Below are 18579 nucleotides of genomic sequence, written 5' to 3'. Positions count from 1 at the left end.
TCACCAGATGAAGCTGCTTAACTGTGCTCCAGTTACTCGTTTTTCTGCCTGGAAAATAAGCTTGGATAACTTCTAGCAGGAATGAAATGACTAGTTCATTTTTATGTACAGCATTTTCTTTTTAAACACTGAATGTGGACCCCTCTTGTAGTAGCTTTGTTAGCCAAGTAGAAAGAATGCTGCAGCCTCAGTTATTGGTGGGTTATTTTGTATTGTAATATCAGTTTACTGTTGAAGGGGAAAATGCAACATACGTCTGAATTGTGCTGACAACTTGTGGACTTGAGGCAGGGTGAATATTCTGATTCTGCATCTTGCCACCCCTCAAAAAATAAGTAGCCTTAAATGTTATCGGAAATGGTCTCCTTGCAATAAATGTCTGGAGCAGGCTCCTCCTGCCCCGGACTGGGCGCGCATGCCGGCCTCCCTGCTGCCCGCGGAGCTCCCCCCCACCTGCGAAGCTCCCCTCCCCACCCGCGGAACTCCCCTCCCCAATCCCGCGCACCCCCCACACACCCCCAACACCCCCCGGGGACCCCCTACCTGCGGGGAGCATGGACGGGGCGCATGGCGAGCCGGGCCAAAACAAGGAAGCCCTCACCCGCGCCGCCGCCCCTGTCAGCAGAGCCGCACGGGCCGGCATGGACGGCCGCTGCGCCGAGGGAAGCCGCTCCGACGAGGGGAAGGGCTGCGGCCCAGGAAACGCCGATGCGGCCGCCCGCACCGTCCGGGTCGGGGGCGCAGGAGTGGGCCTGGCCGACAGCGGGGCGAGGGGGCGGGACGGAGAGCCAGCCACGCCATCCCCTGACTGGCTGGACGGCTCCTGGGAGGGCTCGCCGGTGTGAGCCACGGGCAGGGATTGGCGCACGGCCAGCGCCGGCGAGCCATCAACGGGGAAGAGGAGACAGCTGGCGGGACAAGGGAGGAGGGAGGATGATGGACGGGCACGGTGACCAAAGGGAAGGGGGGGGAAACCGAGGGAGGAGTAGCTGACTGAGAGGTGGCACAGAGAGAGGGAAGGAGAAGTTCTCGGAGACAGCTGGCTGGAGACAGAGGCTGCTGGAGCAGCCACGGTCCCAGCCCAGTCTGAGGCAGAGGGAACTCACCCCTCCCCCTGGAGGCGAAGGAAGGGACGGCGGAGCACGAGGAGGGCGCGGTTGGGGGCGGGGCGGGGCCTCACAATAAAATATGATTTACAGGGGAATTAGCCAACAAGGAAGACAGCTATATGATAGGCGGTAACTGGACACTATCACCTTTGTATACCAGGTCCCTTCCGACAATAGAACAGCGAGTCTGGTGCTTAATATAAAACAATAACTTTTATTGAACACAAGAACTTCATGCACATACTCACAAATTACTGGGGAAAATAATTACACACACACACACACACACACAGTCCTAGGAAATGTAGCCAGAAATTGGGGATAGCAAGCGGGAGTAAATATATCTACCTATCCTGGAGAAGGGGGGGGGTCCAGTCTGCGGGAGGAAAGAGAAGCTTTAAATGTCCAGCATCCTTGGCAAGGCAAGAGGCTTAGAGCAAACCTCAAGGGAACAGCACTTGTGGATCTAGAAACGTGTTCAAAGGAAGAGAGGCTTAGGGAAGAGACCCTAAGGGAGCAGCATCCTTGAAGCTTGCATGATTTGAATGGTGCCAGAGCTCTACCTTTATAGGTAAAATATGCCCCGAGGTGGAGGAGAGTCCTAGCAGTTAGGACAAAGACTCCAATGGTCAGTTCCTGGGTTAGACAAAAGGCTCGAGTACTTTGATTGATAGCTGCTGGGGTGTGTGAACTGCAAATGTAAAACTAGTTCTAGCGCTGCACAAAAAGGACAGTTTCTCTGATGAAGTACACCAGAGCTAGGTTAAGTGTTTTTAGGGAGGGTATGCATCGTGCCAGGAGCGACTGTCTATACTTATGAATGTCATTTGATTAGCTCCTCAATCATGGACAGGAGATCTCATCACGGAAGGAGGGAAAGGAATGTGCTAAGTGGGGGTGACACTGCGAGTCCTTTGTTGCTCTGGGCACCGGTGGGGCCGGAGATGGCAGTAAATCCAATCAAACCATGGTCACTCTGCATTCTAGAGCAGCGTTCCTTGCATGCCTGGTTCTCCCAGGCGGGACGCAGCAACGGCAGGGGCTCCCTGGTGGCCATACACTCCAGCGGCTTGTCCAGTTTTAATAACACACGCAGCTATATAAAAACTGCTGTACAACTGGCAGAGGCCTGGCTAACTGCTTATATAAAAGCCAATGAGCGAAACATTGCTACTGTCACTTTTCAGTGGAGCTTGTTAATATCCTTATTGTCTCCTTAGAAAGATGCAAACATTATTAAAACCTGAGTTAAATTAACCCTTTTCTCATAGTGGTTTACCTATTAAATCAATTTATTCTGACCCCAAATTTTATTGGATGTGAATGTTGTAGGACATTTGATCCTATTCCATGGCTTCTTAGTTATGGAGATAAGTACAGATAGTAGAGGTGTTTCGATTTTATGAATCTTTCTCTACCTGTATATGTATAGATGTACATCTCTAGAGACAGCCTGGTGAACCTAGAATAATTCATGTTCAGGTCATGGAGGACTGAATGATAAAATCTGTAGTCCAGAGTGGCCAAACTGCTGACTCACTAGGCAAAAGTGAATGAGAAATTTCTGTTTTGCAGGCCACTCCTCACCTTCAGAAACCTGAAGCTCCGTGATCATTCAAGGCTATTGGCTTCTGTTTTTCAGTTGAAAGGTGTGCCTGATACTGGCTTTACTTTCCTTTGTCTTCTAAAGCAGTTTGCAATCTGAACTGCTTCATCAGCATTGTTCCATTAAGTCAGCTTCAAACTCTTCACTAGTATTGTGGATGGGATTTGTGTAATCCTTTATTTAATGTTGATTTAAAATCTCTCTGCTGCAGGCAAGAAACATGCTAGCCTTCAGATTGTGTTGGATGCTAAAATACTAGAGCTGCAATGTATTCAGTTGTGTTTGCTGTATTGGTGGTTCTGATAACTGTGATCAGCTGTCTCTATCTGTTAAGGGCTGATGTTATTGTGTGGTCCTTCTTGCTTCCGTTTCCTAGGAATATTTTGTACGGACCTGGCCTAAAATAATCTAAGACAAGCCAGGCATGGAACAAATGTGTCAGTGTCATGACCAATGGCCTCAAACTCAGAGTCTTCAAAAGAGGAGCCCAAGGAACCAGGAACATCACCTGAAGAACAGAAGAGAAGGAGACCCCCATGATGTAGGATCCTCCTGAGACCCTGACACATCAGCTCCAGGAGCCAATCTCAAGGAGCCTGCTGTTGAGGCTCCACCACCAGAACCTCCAGCTGCCCTGCCAGTGATGTATCAGCCATGCCAGATCAGGGCCCAGACCACTAGCTCTCCTCTACACAACAGGAACAGTGGAGGCATCGGGCTTGCACAGATGGAGTTGAGAGAAGCCACTGTGCCAGGCTAGCAGCCCATCCTCCAAAACCAGTGAGCCAGACCATTGCTTTAGCTGACTTAATCCCCTGCAGGATCCTGGCGCTGTTAGGACCTAGCCAGGTGAATTCCAGAAGCTGCTTTCTTCCAAGCCTATTTAAGTTGAGGGCAAGGAAAGGAGTTTTACTGTATCAAGCAGTTTGCAAGGCCACTAACCTTGAGCTCCGGATGTTGCCTGCTCCTGTGCAGGATATTACCGACCGGCTGCCGAAACTCATCAAGCCTGCTGATAAGTACCTGTTTGTGCTGATTCATGTGGGAACGAACGACATGGCTGCGAATACTGTTGCAAGAATTAAAGAGGATTATGAAGCTCTTGGAAGGCAGTTGAAGACATTGGGGGCTCAGGTGGTATTCTCTTCTATCCTTCCAGTCACAGGAAGAGGAACACGCAGGGAGCGGACCATACTTGAGGTGAATCGTTGGCTGAGTTGGTGGTGCCAGCAGGAGCGCTTTGGGTTCTGGAACCATGGGATAGGTTTTCTTAGAGAAGGCCTTCTAGCACATGATGGGCTTCACCTCTCAAGGGCAGGGAAGAAAACGTTTGGAACGAACCTGGAGAACTTCATCAGGAGAGCTTTAAACTGATGCCGCAAGGGGAAGGGGATGATCGACATGGTGATTTCAGTGACGAAGTGAAAACAGTGGGGACCCACCTGGGTAGGAAAGGTCAAACAAAGGTACAAGGCTACAAGTGTCTATATACCAATGCCCAAAGAATGGGCAATAAGAAAGGAGAGCTTGAGCTTCTATTGCAAACAGAGGGCTATGATATAGTAGGAATTACTGAGACTTGGTGGGATGATTCCCATGACTGGAATGTGCTAGTGGATGGGTATGAGTTGTTCAAGAAAAAACGGAAGGGTAGAAGAGGAGGTGGAGTGCGTTGTATGTGAGGAGAGGGCTTGATTGTCAAGAAGTTATGGAGAATGGGGCGGACAGCCTGCTGGAAAGCATATGGGTAGAAATAAGGGGAGGAAGGATAAAGGGTATTATTGTTGGAGTCTGCTACAGACCACCTGACCAGCGAGAAGAAATGGATGCTGCCCTCTTTGAACAGATTGGTAGAGTATCCAGACATCAGAACCTTGTAATTATGGGTGACTTCAACTTCCCCGATGTGTGCTGGGAGACAGGCTCAGCAAAGCGTCATGAATCACGCAATTTCCTGACCTGCCTGGCCGATAACTTCCTTTTTCAAAAGGTGGAGGAAGCTACAAGGGGCTCGGCCATACTAGACTTAATATTAACCAACAAGGAAGAATTGGTAGATGAGATGAAGGTGGTGGGGACCTTAGGGGGAAGTGACCATGTCCTCCTTGAATTCCAGTTGCTGTAGGGGGCCAAGGAAGTTCATAGCCAGACTCGTAGGTTAGATTTTCATAGGGCCAACTTCAATGAACTCAGAGGCTTGATGAGAGTCATTCCGTGGGAGAGTGTGCTGGAAGGGAAAGGAGCGAGTGAAGGGTGGGCCCTTCTCAAACACGAGCTTTTGCAAGCTCAAGCCCTCACTATCCCAGCAAGATGGAAACATGGTAAGGGCTCCAAGAAACCGATGTGGATGTACAGAGAGTTCCAGAATAAGCTAAGGGAAAAAAAGGAAATGTTCAGGAAATGGAGAGAAGGACAGACCTCTAAAGAGGAGTATATGAGGGTTACTAGGTACTGCAGATCAGCCATCAGAGAGGCCAAAGCTCAGTACGAGCTGGGTCTGGACAAGAGGGCTCACTACAATAAGAAAAACTTCTACAGATATGTGAGAAGCAAATGCAAGGTAAAAGAGGCAATTGGACCACTGTTGGGAGTAGATGGAGAAACTCTGATGCAGGACAGAGAAAAAGCAGACAGGCTTAATGACTTTTTTGCCTCTATTTTCTCCCTGAAGAACTCAGGCACGTCTAGAGATAGTAGAAAATGTGGCAGGACACCTGAGTGGCTAATTGACATTGACAGAGAGGTTGTGGAGAGGCATCTGGCTGCACTGGATGAATACAAATACCCTGGGCTGGATGGGGTGCACCCAAGAGTGCTGAAAGAACTTTCTAGAGAACTTGCAGAACCCCTGTCCATCATCTTCAAGGCCTCCTGGAGGACTGGGGATGTGCCACAAGATTGGAGAAGAGCAAATGTTATCCCAATCGTTAAGAAAGGGAAGAAGGATGACCCGGGAAACTACAGGCTGGTCAGTCTGACTTCTGTTGCTAGGAAGATATTAGAACAGATTTTAAAGGGATCAATCTGTAAGCATCTGAAGGACCGCTCAGTGATCCGGGGAAGTCAGCATGGTTTTGTTCCTAACAGATCTTGCCAGACCAACCTGGTTTCCTTCTTTGATCGAGTGACCAGCTTTTACTGGATCGGGGGAACTCTGTTGACGTGATTTACCTGGATTTCAGTAAAGCTTTTGATAAGGTCCCCTGTGACATTCTGATGGGCAAACTGGAAGATTGTGGAGTGGACTATAGGACAGTTCGGTGGATAGGGAACTGGTTAGAGGACCGCACTCAAAGAGTGGTGGTCAACGGCATTTCATCAGATTGGAGGGAGGTGTCCAGTGGGGTGCCGCAGGGTTTGGTTTTGGGCCCGGTACTTTTCAATATTTTTATCAATGATCTGGATGAAGGAGTGGAAGGGCTGCTCATTAAATTTGCTGATGATACCAAATTGGGAGGAGTAGCAAACACCCAAGAAGATAGAATTAAAATTCAACAAGACCTGAATACTCTGGAGAAGTGGGCAGCTGTGAATAGGATGCAATTCAACAAAGACAAGTGCACAGTGTTCCATCTGGGCCACAAAAATGGGAAGCACAAATACTGGATGGGGGATACACTTCTGGGCAGTAGTATATGTGAAAGGGATCTTGGGGTAAGAGTGGACTGTAAACTAAATATGAGCAGTCAGTGTGATGCGGTGGCAAAAAAGGCTAATTCAATCTTGGGTTGTATCAAAGGGGCCATAGCGTCGAAATCGCAGGAGGTCATAGCCCCTCTCTATACTGCCTTGGTCAGGCCACACCTGGAGTATTGTGTGCAGTTCTGGAGGCCTCACTTCAAAAAGGATGTGGCCAAAATTGAGAGGGTGCAGAGGAGAGCGACGAGAATGATCAGGGGTCTGGAGACTGAGCCCTACGAGGTAAGGCTGAGGGCCTTGGGAATGTTTAGTTTGGAGAAGAGGAGATTGAGGGCGGACATGATTGCTCTCTTTAAGCATTTGAAAGGCTGTCATTTGGAGGAGGGCAAGGAGCTGTTCCAGTTGGCAGCAGAGGGTAGGACGCGAAGCAATGAGCTAAAACTACATGCACAAAGGTACCAGCTGGATATTAGGAAAAACTTTTTCACGGTCAGAGTAGTTCAAAAGTGGAATCAGCTGCCTAGGGAGGTGGTGAGCTCCCCCTTACTGGCAGTTTTCAAGAAGAGGCTGGATGAATACTTGTCAGAGATGCTTTAGGCTGATCCTGCACTGGGCAGGGGGTTGGACTAGATGGTCTGTATGGCCCCTTCCAACTCTGTGATTCTATGAAATTCAGGCTTTTTAAAAATGCAGAATTGGACCTTCAACCCCACCACTGGTTATTATTACTGACACCACCTAATGGCCACATAGTAATGCTAAAAACAACTCCTTCCTCTCATAGACACATGTTCCCTTGCCAGTGCCCAAATACAACAATGGAAACAGGAACAGCCAGTCACCTATACCCATGCAAAGATGCACATGGATCAAGAAAGTGTTTAGTTAATACAAGGATAATATAATGTCTTGTGAAACACTAAGGTTGCTGTCCATAGATGTTTCCTTGCAGTGCCTAGCTGGCTGTTTCTATTTTGAGAAATGAACAGAGACAAAAATACTGTAGCCCCTGCTCCATTTTCAAAACTATGCTGCTACTGCAGAGGACCTAATACCAAGTCCATTACTGCGGTTCCAGGTGCAGACTTGTTCTGATTTTTTCCTTATTGATGTGCAAAAACAGCTTTCAGTATGTCAGAATCATGTTTCTATGATGGGCTGTTGCATTGGCTATGTCCCTTGTTCAGCAAATCTCTCTGCATATTGGTATGATTTGCATATTTATGAGACAAGTAGTTAGTGGTCTACCCTATTCATGAGTCACTTTGTAAAGGTGCATCATTTCTGTGTAGCTTGTGCTGCTGGTGATGGAAGTGAGTTGTTTTGTTAGGGCGAACACTCCTACCCAGACAGCATTCTCACTGTAATTCATATCATCTTGGGATTATGGGCACTTCACTGGAGAACCTGCGAAAAGGAGGGGGGCTGTTTCTTTAGATACATAGATTACCCAAGGTTCTGTAATAAACATGTGCGTGTTTTCCAAAATATTCACATCTTGAACCAGAGAGAATACATCAACTGAATAAAAATTATATCAAGTGTTGTCTAAAATTGTAGAATGAAGGCTTTAGTCCTGAGATGCTAAGAAATGGCTAATTGCAGAGGATTAGTACTGTTTCCACAGCAACAGCAGTACTTTGGCTTCCCTTTTCCTTTTCTAAGTACAACTTCTATATCAAGGTTGAAAAGGGCATTAGAGTTGTGACTTAATAGCTAAGCTGTGAGCACATAAAGTTTAGAAATCAATACCCCAATATTGCTTCTGAGCTACTAGAAATTCTTTGTAGAATAAAACCAGAATTTAGAGTGATTAACAGTGAAATCCTAAGCAGAATTAGACCGGAGTAACTCTGCTTAGGATTTCACTGTAAATATTCTGAGCACTTGGCTACCACCTTGAGTGCGCTGAAGAGATTGTACTATTAACTGTGTGGGAGAGCTCTAGTGCAGGGATCTACATGAAAGCTCAGATGTACAGTTATATGTTTTTCTCTCTGATCAATGGGAGCAAAAACTTGTTTGCCTTTCCTTGTATTTCTTAAGATTTCAAGCTACGTTAATAAACAGCTATATCTTTAAAAAACGTTGGCAAGTGCAAAAAAATATTTACTCCTTTCTGTAGGGCTTGCAGATGAGCATATTCCTTCTACTGCATAATTCTTTGCTATTGAAGGCAATAATCATGCAAAGAAATTCTCAGGTTTGGGTCTCTGAGAATGGTTTCTGGAGGATGGGTGGGGGGCATCTCCAGAGTTTCTAGAGGCAGCCAAAAACAGCTCTGCACAACCTATAGTAATCCAGCACTGGGGTGGTACAAGATCTTTTGAGTCCTTGAGGAGATCTAATTAATATGAAATAATGTAAGTACGATCATGGTTTTTTCTTTCAATTAATGAATCCCTGCATGACTGTAACATGGTTAATTTTTCTAAGTGAGACCAAGAGGGCTGGAAAATCTTATTGCCTGCCATTTCAACTGTCCCCTGGCAATTCCTGATAAACTTACTTATGGACATTCACCCTTTAAATTCAGCTTCACAAGTGCACATTACACATTATAAAGGCTATGAAAAACACTTAGGCTTGGAACTCAAGAATCTTAACCCATCCTCAAGTAAAGAGCTTTAATTAGTGCAGTCACAGCATCAGCGTCACACATTTGCCTCATATAAGGTTCCTAGTATTAATGCTTGCATTCAAAACCAAGCAGTTAACGTAGTATACTTTGTGTTTGTAGTACATGTTAAATGGCTCCTGCATGGTGTCAGCTCCTATATGTGTTTATTAAAATGATTTGATGCCCCCGCCCGCATCCTCCAGAAACAATTCTCAATACAAAAGGCAGATTGGGGTGGGGGCTCTGTCTTTTCCTGAAGCCTGAGATGCTGGGGTAGGGAAGGAGGAAGTGTAAAACATTTTTATTTTTCATAAAAGTCAAACATTTTGAGAGACCTATTTTAACATAACATTGCTAGGTAGCAGATCCACACTATTGCAAAGCAAAAATCCAAGATTCCGAAGTAGTCATCCTACTGATGATTGCACTGCTGCAGTGTTTCAGGAAGCATAATCAGGAAGACTAAATTAAATCTATGTCAGAAGGTCCTGGGACAAAAGAGAACGGCAAATATAGATGGTGATCTAGTTTTAGATCATTGCTAAGAACAAACTGGTTTTTGACAGCTACTTCAGGAAAAAATACTCCATTCTACAAAGTTTTTAAGACAAGTGATAGCATTTTTTTAGCTCAACATTTTTCAAAGGAATATCTCACTAAACCTATAAGTGGAACTTGTGAAGTTTGTGCTTTATTTGGCAATTACAAATTAACTTTGTAATTGACTTTGACGCCTGTTCAGTAGGTTGTGTCATGCTTAGTTAATGTATGAAGAAATACAGTCCTTCTGCTGACTTTAATTTAATTTCTTTTTACCTTAATTGTGTATCATGTTGTAAAAAACTAACACTGATATTTCTGCTTCCAGTTGTACATTTTGGTGCATTTGTCAGTTTTTGAGAGTGTGGGTTGTGAACATCTAGATAAGGTCTTCCTTGTTTCCAATGGATTGGATCCGACCCCTGGTTGCTCTCGTGCTTCTTGGTGGGGGGGGGGGGCGCTGGGAGCAGAGGAAAAAAGAAACTTTCCCTCCATCAGTTCACATGGGATGTAAGAGTTGCATTTGTCATATATGCACAGGCACAAATTGTGTTGCTGATGTTGGATTTTCTCATAAATTAGTTGTGCAAAACTAGCCTTAAATGCATTAGATAGTACACGTGCAGATCTTTTTTGAATATTAGACACTGCCTTGATGTCAGAGGCAGACAAATGTACATAGCGGTTTGTTATAAGAGTATGCTTGCCCCTGCCCACTGTTGTATATAAAGTGTTGCAGTTGAAAATTCCTGTGTCCATAAGTTGTGATTTGGGTCCGAAACACTCCAAAATGTATGTTTCTGGTCTACAAAGAAAGAGAAACATGATTCAAAATAATGCTGCAGTATGGGATTTCTGGCTTGTTTCAGCCCTGTAGTCAATAGTTCTGGATTTTCCAGTTCCCAGATGTACAGTGACTCATTCCCACTGCTCAACATGGGAACTGCGCCTCCTATGTGGCTCCAGTTGGCAGGACTGACTCAGACAATATACAGCATTAGAGAGGAGATATGCAATATTACAATGAGTCATCCAAGTTTCTGTGTTGGATAAGAGAAACAGGATATAAATGAGAATGTGGTCTTGTATACAGCAAAGCTAATTGGCAGCTGGAGACTCAGCAAATTAATCTTTAAAAGAGAATGATAAAAGGTATAGCTTTGGGGAATTTTAAGACTGTCCGGTTTAAACAACTATTTGAGCCTTCCTTTCTTCATTGTTAGCATTCCTCACTGCTATTAGCTTGGAGTAAAAAACCCAATGAAATCTAAATCTGAGAGTAGGTGAGCAAGCTGCACAGATGTTTTGAATGTAGAGCTTACAACATAGATTTAAGTCAAATGAATTCTTGAAGTTTTTATTAGAAATTTGCCAGCAATGTGGCTGTTTGTAAGTGTGGGCTTCTGGTGTTGTGTGTGTGTGTAATTTACAAACAGTACAAGTATCCCACAATACTGGCATATCGTAGTCAATTTTCTAATTTTAGGCTGCCCTCTTCTCTATTTAGTAATCAGAAGATGAGGTTAATGCAAGATTTCAGTAATGTCTGTTGCTCTGACCCATAAATGGTCTGTTAGCCACTGCAAAGTACATGCAGATTAGGGGCATAGTTCTGGCAAAGTGCAATGAGTTGTGTTGTAATAACCATGGGACTTGCATACACCAGCCTATGTGTATCTTTTATGCATCTAACTTTTGATTCGGAAGAAATTTTACAAGGTTTCTTGTTGAAATTGCAAACGCTGTTGTGAATGGGAGTAGGAGGTTGGGGGATTAATCAAGGATGGAAACAGTTGCACAAGCTGTTTAAAACTAGCGAGTAACACATATGCTAAAAATAATGAAATGAGCCTTAATGTTCACTTACTTTATTTTTATATTCTTGCTGTTTGCAATGCTGTGCTTACAGTAGTATTGTTGGTAACTTGCATATATGATCACCTCACTAATTTATTGCACTGAAGGAAAAGTACTCCTGTAATTGTTACCTCAAGCATTGGTTTAAATGCTGCACTTCTTTGATTTACTCTTCAGGTAGTCTAGTGAGAGATCACCTTTACTGTTAATGTCGTTTGTGTATTGCTTCCTACTATTTTAAGTAAATTTAAGCAATTAGGATGTCTGTCTGTAAGTAAAACACTTCTAATGGCATAAGTATTGCTTTTATAAATTTCTGCCTCAAATCCTCTAGTTTCTCTGTAGCCAGCCCACTCAATGGTGTTCAGTGAAGTTCAATGGCGTTTAACAAAGATAACTGCTAGTATCAATACTCATCTACCTGTGTTAATGGTCTTCAGTTTCAATAGCCAGAAATTTCATAGTTTACTACAGAATACTGTCATTTTTCTTTCATTGGGGTCTCAGTTAATTTATAGTTCAGAACTTATTCTGAAATAAAGGTTGGCATTTGTGGCAAAATGAGCAGCATGCTTTTAGAGATATTTTGGCTTTGTAAATCTAATCCACAGATGTCCTCCTCTTATTCTCAACAGGGTGAATCAGTGAAATATTTCCTGGATAATCTGGACCGGATTGGTCAACTGGTAAGATTTGTCTACCACCAATATTTTAATGTATATTGTATGCTTTTAGGCTGCTTATTTGGATCATTAGAAAATGAAGGACTTCAAATGTTTCTGAAAGAATCAGCATTGAACAAGTTATGAAAGAATTCATAGGATTTAATGTTTGTACAAATATAGAATATGCAAAACTACAGAACTTCCAAGATGAGTTAAACTCTCATCTACCACTATCTTTTTAAAAACTGTTTCCAGTCGTTTCTAATTAGTGGAGTAAAACAAATACAGAAACGTACATTTTTCAAACCATGGTATATTAAAATTTACCAATGCTCTTATTGAAACCATTAAGTTATAATGTTTTTTGTGAGTATGTGAAACAGAGTAGACAGTATGGATGTAGACTAGTGATAATGCAGTGATTCTTTGAAGAGCTACTTTTGGCTCTTCTGAGCACTGTGCTCCAATATGGCACTGGCTCCATGTTTCAGTAAAGTGAGTAAATCCTTGCCTCGTGGGACTTGCAGTTGGCAGGTGGTTTCCATATTGAAACAGTTGCCACCAGAAGCCGTAAACCTAACTTAAGTACAGGCCTTATGCTAGGGATGGAAGTGAATGTGGCTGTTCTGGTTGATGGCAATTGTAAATGTGATTGTCCTGCAAGCCACTGAGTGCCACTGGTGCAGGCCATTAAAGAACTCCAAAATAGTATCTGAGTTTCATGGTACTGTTAGCAAGTCAGACTTGTAATTCACAGTTAACACTGCACTGTTAGTATGTCTAGGAATGGGACATTACCTGTGCCTACTCCAATGAGACTCCTAAATGCAGCAAGAACCCTGTGGATACCATTGTATTGTTGGTCGGTGAGGCTGGCAGTGTGTTTTTGCTGTTCTTATTATCAGAGAATAGACGTTGTTACTCTTGTAAACCGATTGTGCAACCTTTTAGATGCATCTCATCTGTTCATTTTATATATTGTAGCAGTGAGACTTGACCTGTGCCAGCAACATTGAAACCTGCAGGGCTTGGTTTATCAGAACTCCAGATCTTTATTTGTGTGTGTTGCAAGATTACTGCAGACTACTTCAAAGGAAATGATACTGAGGAGACTTGTAAATTATCCTGGTTTCTCCTTTACTAAATTTGCTTTCGGCTAGTTTATGCAGCCCAAGGGATGTGGTGAAAATCCTTTGAGCGTCTGAGAGCTGTTTGTGTGGTAAAGTGTCCATGCGACTGCTTTGCAATTAATGAAATTTGACTCAACCCATGTTTTTGTAGCTGAGCAAGTAATGTGAGAGTGGTCCTTAGTTTATCTTCTCTTCCACCCTCTTCCCTAACGTCGTCATATCTCTAGCTCCAATTGTTCCTCTGTCTGATGTTATCTTCTCCTTTTATCTCTCTCTTTCTACAGAACTATTTTCCCAGTAAGCAAGATATTTTGCTGGCTAGAAAAGCTACTAAGGGTATTGTGGAGCATGACTTCATCATCAAGAAGATTCCTTTCAAAATGGTTGATGTGGGTGGACAGCGATCTCAGCGCCAAAAGTGGTTTCAGTGCTTTGACGGGATAACATCTATATTATTCATGGTCTCCTCCAGTGAATACGACCAGGTCCTTATGGAAGACAGGCGCACAAACAGACTGGTTGAATCCATGAACATCTTTGAAACAATTGTCAACAACAAGCTCTTTTTTAATGTGTCCATCATTCTCTTCCTGAATAAAATGGACCTCCTTGTAGAGAAAGTAAGGAGTGTCAGCATTAAGAAGTACTTCTCAGACTTCAGAGGTGACCCTCATAGATTGGAAGATGTTCAGCGTTACTTGGTGCAGTGTTTTGATCGGAAGAGGCGGAATCGCAGTAAGCCCCTCTTCCACCACTTCACCACAGCCATAGACACCGAAAACATTCGCTTTGTATTCCATGCTGTGAAGGATACGATTCTTCAGGAAAACCTTAAGGATATTATGTTGCAATGAAGGAAAGCTGTCCTCTAACTCAAATCTACTCTAGTTATAGGCCAGAATTTTACACATATGGCTCTTGGAATGGGTATTTAAAACAAACAAGAAAGATATTGTTTACTTAGCTTAAGGAAGCTGCAAAATAACCAGTCTAAGCACAGGAGCAATGGGCAGAAGGACAGTGGAAGCTGATTAGCTGCTGAATTTTTTAAAACTAAAAACACTACTGAAAAAGTAGCTATTTTAAGTGCAGTGCCTTCCTTTGAACACTGAATGACACTACCGCCTTCTGCCTTTCTATAAAGAGAACCCTAATTTTCAAGAACAATGTAAATAATTTTTGTGTGTTTAGTGTTGTTTGGCAACAACTTGCTGACCATAAAGCCTTGTTCTTTTCAGGTGCTGAGCTTAAAAAATGGAGTAATATATTCCATTCTCTAACTGATAGTTGTATTTCAAGAATCCATCGGCAATAGCTCCAGAATGGTTTGGTGGTAGCTGAACTGGGGCTTACAAAGGTGGCTGTCCAGTTGTTAGCTGAAAATCTATTACCTGAAAATCTCTCTTTGGCTTCTCTTGCATGGAATTTCACGATTGTGAATGGGATTTCGCTGGCCACGCAAGTGAATTCCTTCTTGGCCTCAAGGGGTAGAAATGAAAGGCTTAGGCTAGTATAAATATGAGGCTTTATTTTGCACTACCTGTATAATGTTTGTTGCTTCATGGGAAACAAGACTTCCTCAGTACTACAGCATGAGACCAGAACTCCAACACTTCTGCACGTAGTGGATGCTCCAGAAATATATCTTCCCATATCTGGAGCTGAAACGAGAAAAACTTCCTCCTCCTCAGCAGGACATTGTGGTCTGTCTCTAAGAGTATGGAAGCTGATGCTACTCTTGGCCAAATATTTGGTAGGCAGTGGCAGGCGGTTACACTAAAGCCAAACCATCTTGAGATTTCTCGACTTCACAGCTGCACTGAATCTGGACCCTGCATTTAATTAATCCGTGATGTGTCTTTGTGGGGAATTATGAGCCTATACGATACACGTTTTAACCACAGTAAACTGCCAAGTCTGCCTCTTTTAGGCTACCATAGAGTATATGTGAATTTACAGAAGTCTATCAATGTCAAAGTGAAATGTTTAATTCTGAAATCTTTAGTTCAAATACTGGGTGCCTTTTCTATGTGTACAGGTATTTCACACTTCCTGCTTTGAGGTATGTATTAACCAAACTTAAGAGCTGCCTTTTCAGTGCCATAGTAATCAGGGGTCTTTTTTTTTAACATAAGAAAAGTTTTACTATGCTGTTGGTACCATATTTGTCATAATAAAGTCTAAAGGGCTAGTCTAAAGGGCTATATCATGTTATCAGAATTCTGTAGCTGTGCCCCTTGCGGGGGGAATGCCTAGCCTTGAATGCCTGGCAACACTCCAGGAATTAATGCCACAAGTAGTGCCAATCTTTAAAGAAAATCTAAGATCCTGTATGCATTGCTTAAGTTTATATAAGCATGTGTTTGTGTTGTGTACTGTACTTTGTCAACCATAAAACTTCTGTTCTTGTTGTGATGTTTTGTGCACAGTCAGCCTGAATTTGGAAACACAGAGCAAGTCTGTCTCCTGGCATTGTAAAATTAAAATTTATTGGGGTAGCAGACAACCAATGGCTTCAGACCATCCAACCCTTCTAAGGTTATGTAACATTTGGGAAATTACCTAGTGACAGATGTCTTTCTAGGACCAATTGTTTTACTCTTTCAGCATCTACTTTTAGAAAATGAAGTAATGCTACAGTATTGAAGCAACCGCAGGTTAGAAATGGTGGTTCAAGAGCAAACAGATGTGAAGCTCCTTTTACAGTTGCCCATTTCATTGGCTCCACTGGAGCTAATGCTGATCATTAGTAGTCTTTGTGCTCCCATTTTTAAAGAATCCTAAAACTCACTTTGCCACATGGTTCTCAAAACCTAGATGAGTTTAAAAAAATAGGCTGTTATCCAGCATATACCTCTACTTTTAAAAGAGGTCAAAATTCCCACTGGGAATTGAATGCCTGAAATACTCCCTCTGGATTCTGACTGCTATTTTTTTTTTAATGGTGCTCCTTGGCAGTACTTTTCTCTCTAGAATGAGCCTGTTTCCTATCTTGACCTCTGAAGTCAGTTTTTAGGTTTCCCGAAGATGCCTCAGTTCTCTATTCAATATATCTTAGTCTGCCCTGAAGTGGCATACTATAAGCACAAAGATTTAAAACCTGGATTATGCACGCCTTTTGTATTTTAAGAGCCAATCTGCTGTAATCCTCTTTTCATCCGGAGGATATTGCTCCATCCTTTGCTCCTGATACAGTCCTTTTTTGTTAAGATGTGTGCTCTTTGCTGGAACAAATAGACTTGATTACAGCAGGTTTGGGTAGCCAAACTAAAGCTGGTTGTCAGTCCTGTATTGCTTTGACCGTCATATTCACCTAGTGATCCCTTCATTTTTCTTTGGTATATTTGGACACAATCACAGCTTGTGGTCCTTGTGTTGATCAGCATAGGAGTTGAAGCTTGTTATCTGAACTCTCTAATGGCTGCATTAGTGTGTACGTATGCACACAAAGCGAGTCAGAGGTGAGTCTGTCTTAACAAAATCAGGACTCCTGCACAATCTAATTTAGGTTATCCTTGCCAGTTACAGTTGTGCTAAAACATTTTTGAATATGCACAAAAGGGGCCCCCTCTCTTAACCCCACAGCACTTCAGGTGTTGTTTACCAATATTCATCTTAAGATTCAAAATACTTCCTTAATCTTGACACATTAGTATTAGGTGTTCTGCAGCCATCTTCTTTCTTCTTGTCAGAGCCACAAGAAATTGTAACGTAGGGTGCTCTTTGCGGGGAGGGATGATGGAATCACGGTTTCATATGAAAGTGGGTCAGACACAGGACAATCTAGTAGAGGCCTTGCACTTGCGCTTCACATGCTTTGTACCAAATAAATAGTTTTTGGCTATTGGCAGTGTTTCTTATTTGTCAGAGAAGGTGGCTCTGAAAGGAGCACAGTGTGTTAAACGAATAAATGCAGGGGGAGGAAGGCGTTCTGCTGTAAATGTGCTTACTTACATAAGCTCTTCAAGAATAAAGCTGAAGAAACTTGCAACTCCCCTTCTGTGGAGGGGGGAAAAGTATGAACATTCATAGCTTTCAAGTGATGCCGTTCTTGTGCAGGAGCTGTGCAGAAGGTCCCAGGTTCAGTCCTCGCCATTTCCTGTTAAAGTAGAAGGTACTGCGAAAAACCACCCTGGGAATGGAGAGCGCCTGCCGATCTGAGTAGACTGGCTTTGATTGGCCAGTGGTGTGATTAAGAATAAGGCACCCTACAAAATATCTGAATGCACTTTTCCTTTTTCTGTTGATCCCAGGTAAATAATAATGATAATGTAGACTATATTTTCTCTCACGGAACAAGTGCTTAAAAACGTAACTGTGCTCTACAAAATTTCTCCATATACAGCGAGGAAGAAGTGCTGTTGCAAGTCAGGTTTTCCTCAACACAGTTTTAACTTAACAAGAGCTGCTGGTCTCTTAGTTTATGCATGAACCCTACAAACTTTTCACTGCACTAAGCTTTTTTCTCTGTTAGGTAGATGATTATGAGACAAAACAAGGCCTTTAGGCTACAAGATCTCTTCATTTTCACACAACGCTCTTGGTCGCAACATACGTATTTTCATTAGCAGTGAAGCTTAATCCTGTTTTTTTCCCCATGCCTTACATTTACAGATCAATTCTCACACAGAATTATCATGAGTTCTATGGAATTCTGATGTTTAGCTGGCCTGGCCAAGACAAAAATCTGTTGTGACCCTGTACCAAACGTGAATTAATTCTGCATGAGATCTGACAGAGCTTTGCCTTAGGTCCTGTTGGTCTTCTCTTAATCCCCAAACCTGGCCTTTTTGTAGGAGGACGCTCAATAGGATAGTCTTCTGCTTGAATAATAACCAGTGGCTTATATTATGTCACATCTAAGTTACAGAATTTGTTTACTTCTAATTTCCTTTATGTTATCTGTTTTATTCTGCCCTAAACTTGTAGCTTACCACTCCAAAACACATTGGTTACGTGGAAGATCCCACAGTCCTTTGAGTTAGAGCATAATATAGTGTATATTGTCTTGTTCAGACATTAAAATGCTTCTTTCACATTTCTTCATCATTAGGAATGATATATATTACGTTTTGTCTTATTAGGCCTTCACCTTTGTTATAACTCAATATATTTTATTCCCCACAATTTCTCTATATCTTTTGCCCATGTTGCCTGACCATCCAATCAGCTTGTGCAGCTTCAAATGTTCATTGCCTCACTGCCTTGTTTGATTTGTAACATTATTATAGCTTAAATTATTGGAATGTCAAAAGGTACAGTAAGGGCTCCATTTGGTTTGATTATTTAGTTTGTCTTATGCTTCATAAATAGTGGAAAGAACTAGACATGTTCTGAAGAACTGCTTAGGTAAATTGAACTGCTAAAAGGTGTCTGCAAAGGTATATATAGAAAATCAGGCTAACTGGAACTG

General features: G+C 42.8%; 1 protein-coding gene across 2 annotated transcripts in view; it reads left to right on the top strand.

Moving 5' to 3' along the window:
- GNA12 (G protein subunit alpha 12) overlaps positions 1–17013 on the top strand; it is a 39424-nt gene extending 22411 nt beyond the window's left edge. For both annotated transcript variants that reach the window (XM_054993104.1, XM_054993103.1), the window contains 2 exons: positions 12007–12057; positions 13451–17013. In XM_054993104.1, the coding sequence (XP_054849079.1) occupies positions 12007–12057; positions 13451–14020 (621 nt within the window). In that variant the 3' untranslated portion in view covers positions 14021–17013. The remainder of the gene's footprint in view (positions 1–12006; positions 12058–13450) is intronic.
- Positions 17014–18579: the final 1566 nt, after the last annotated feature.

The sequence above is a fragment of the Eublepharis macularius genome, chromosome 12 (genome assembly GCF_028583425.1).
Source record: "Eublepharis macularius isolate TG4126 chromosome 12, MPM_Emac_v1.0, whole genome shotgun sequence".
Classification (NCBI taxonomy): domain Eukaryota; kingdom Metazoa; phylum Chordata; class Lepidosauria; order Squamata; family Eublepharidae; genus Eublepharis; species Eublepharis macularius.
The sequence above is the reverse complement of the archived record's forward strand: the minus strand, read 5'-3'. Positions and strand labels throughout refer to the sequence as shown.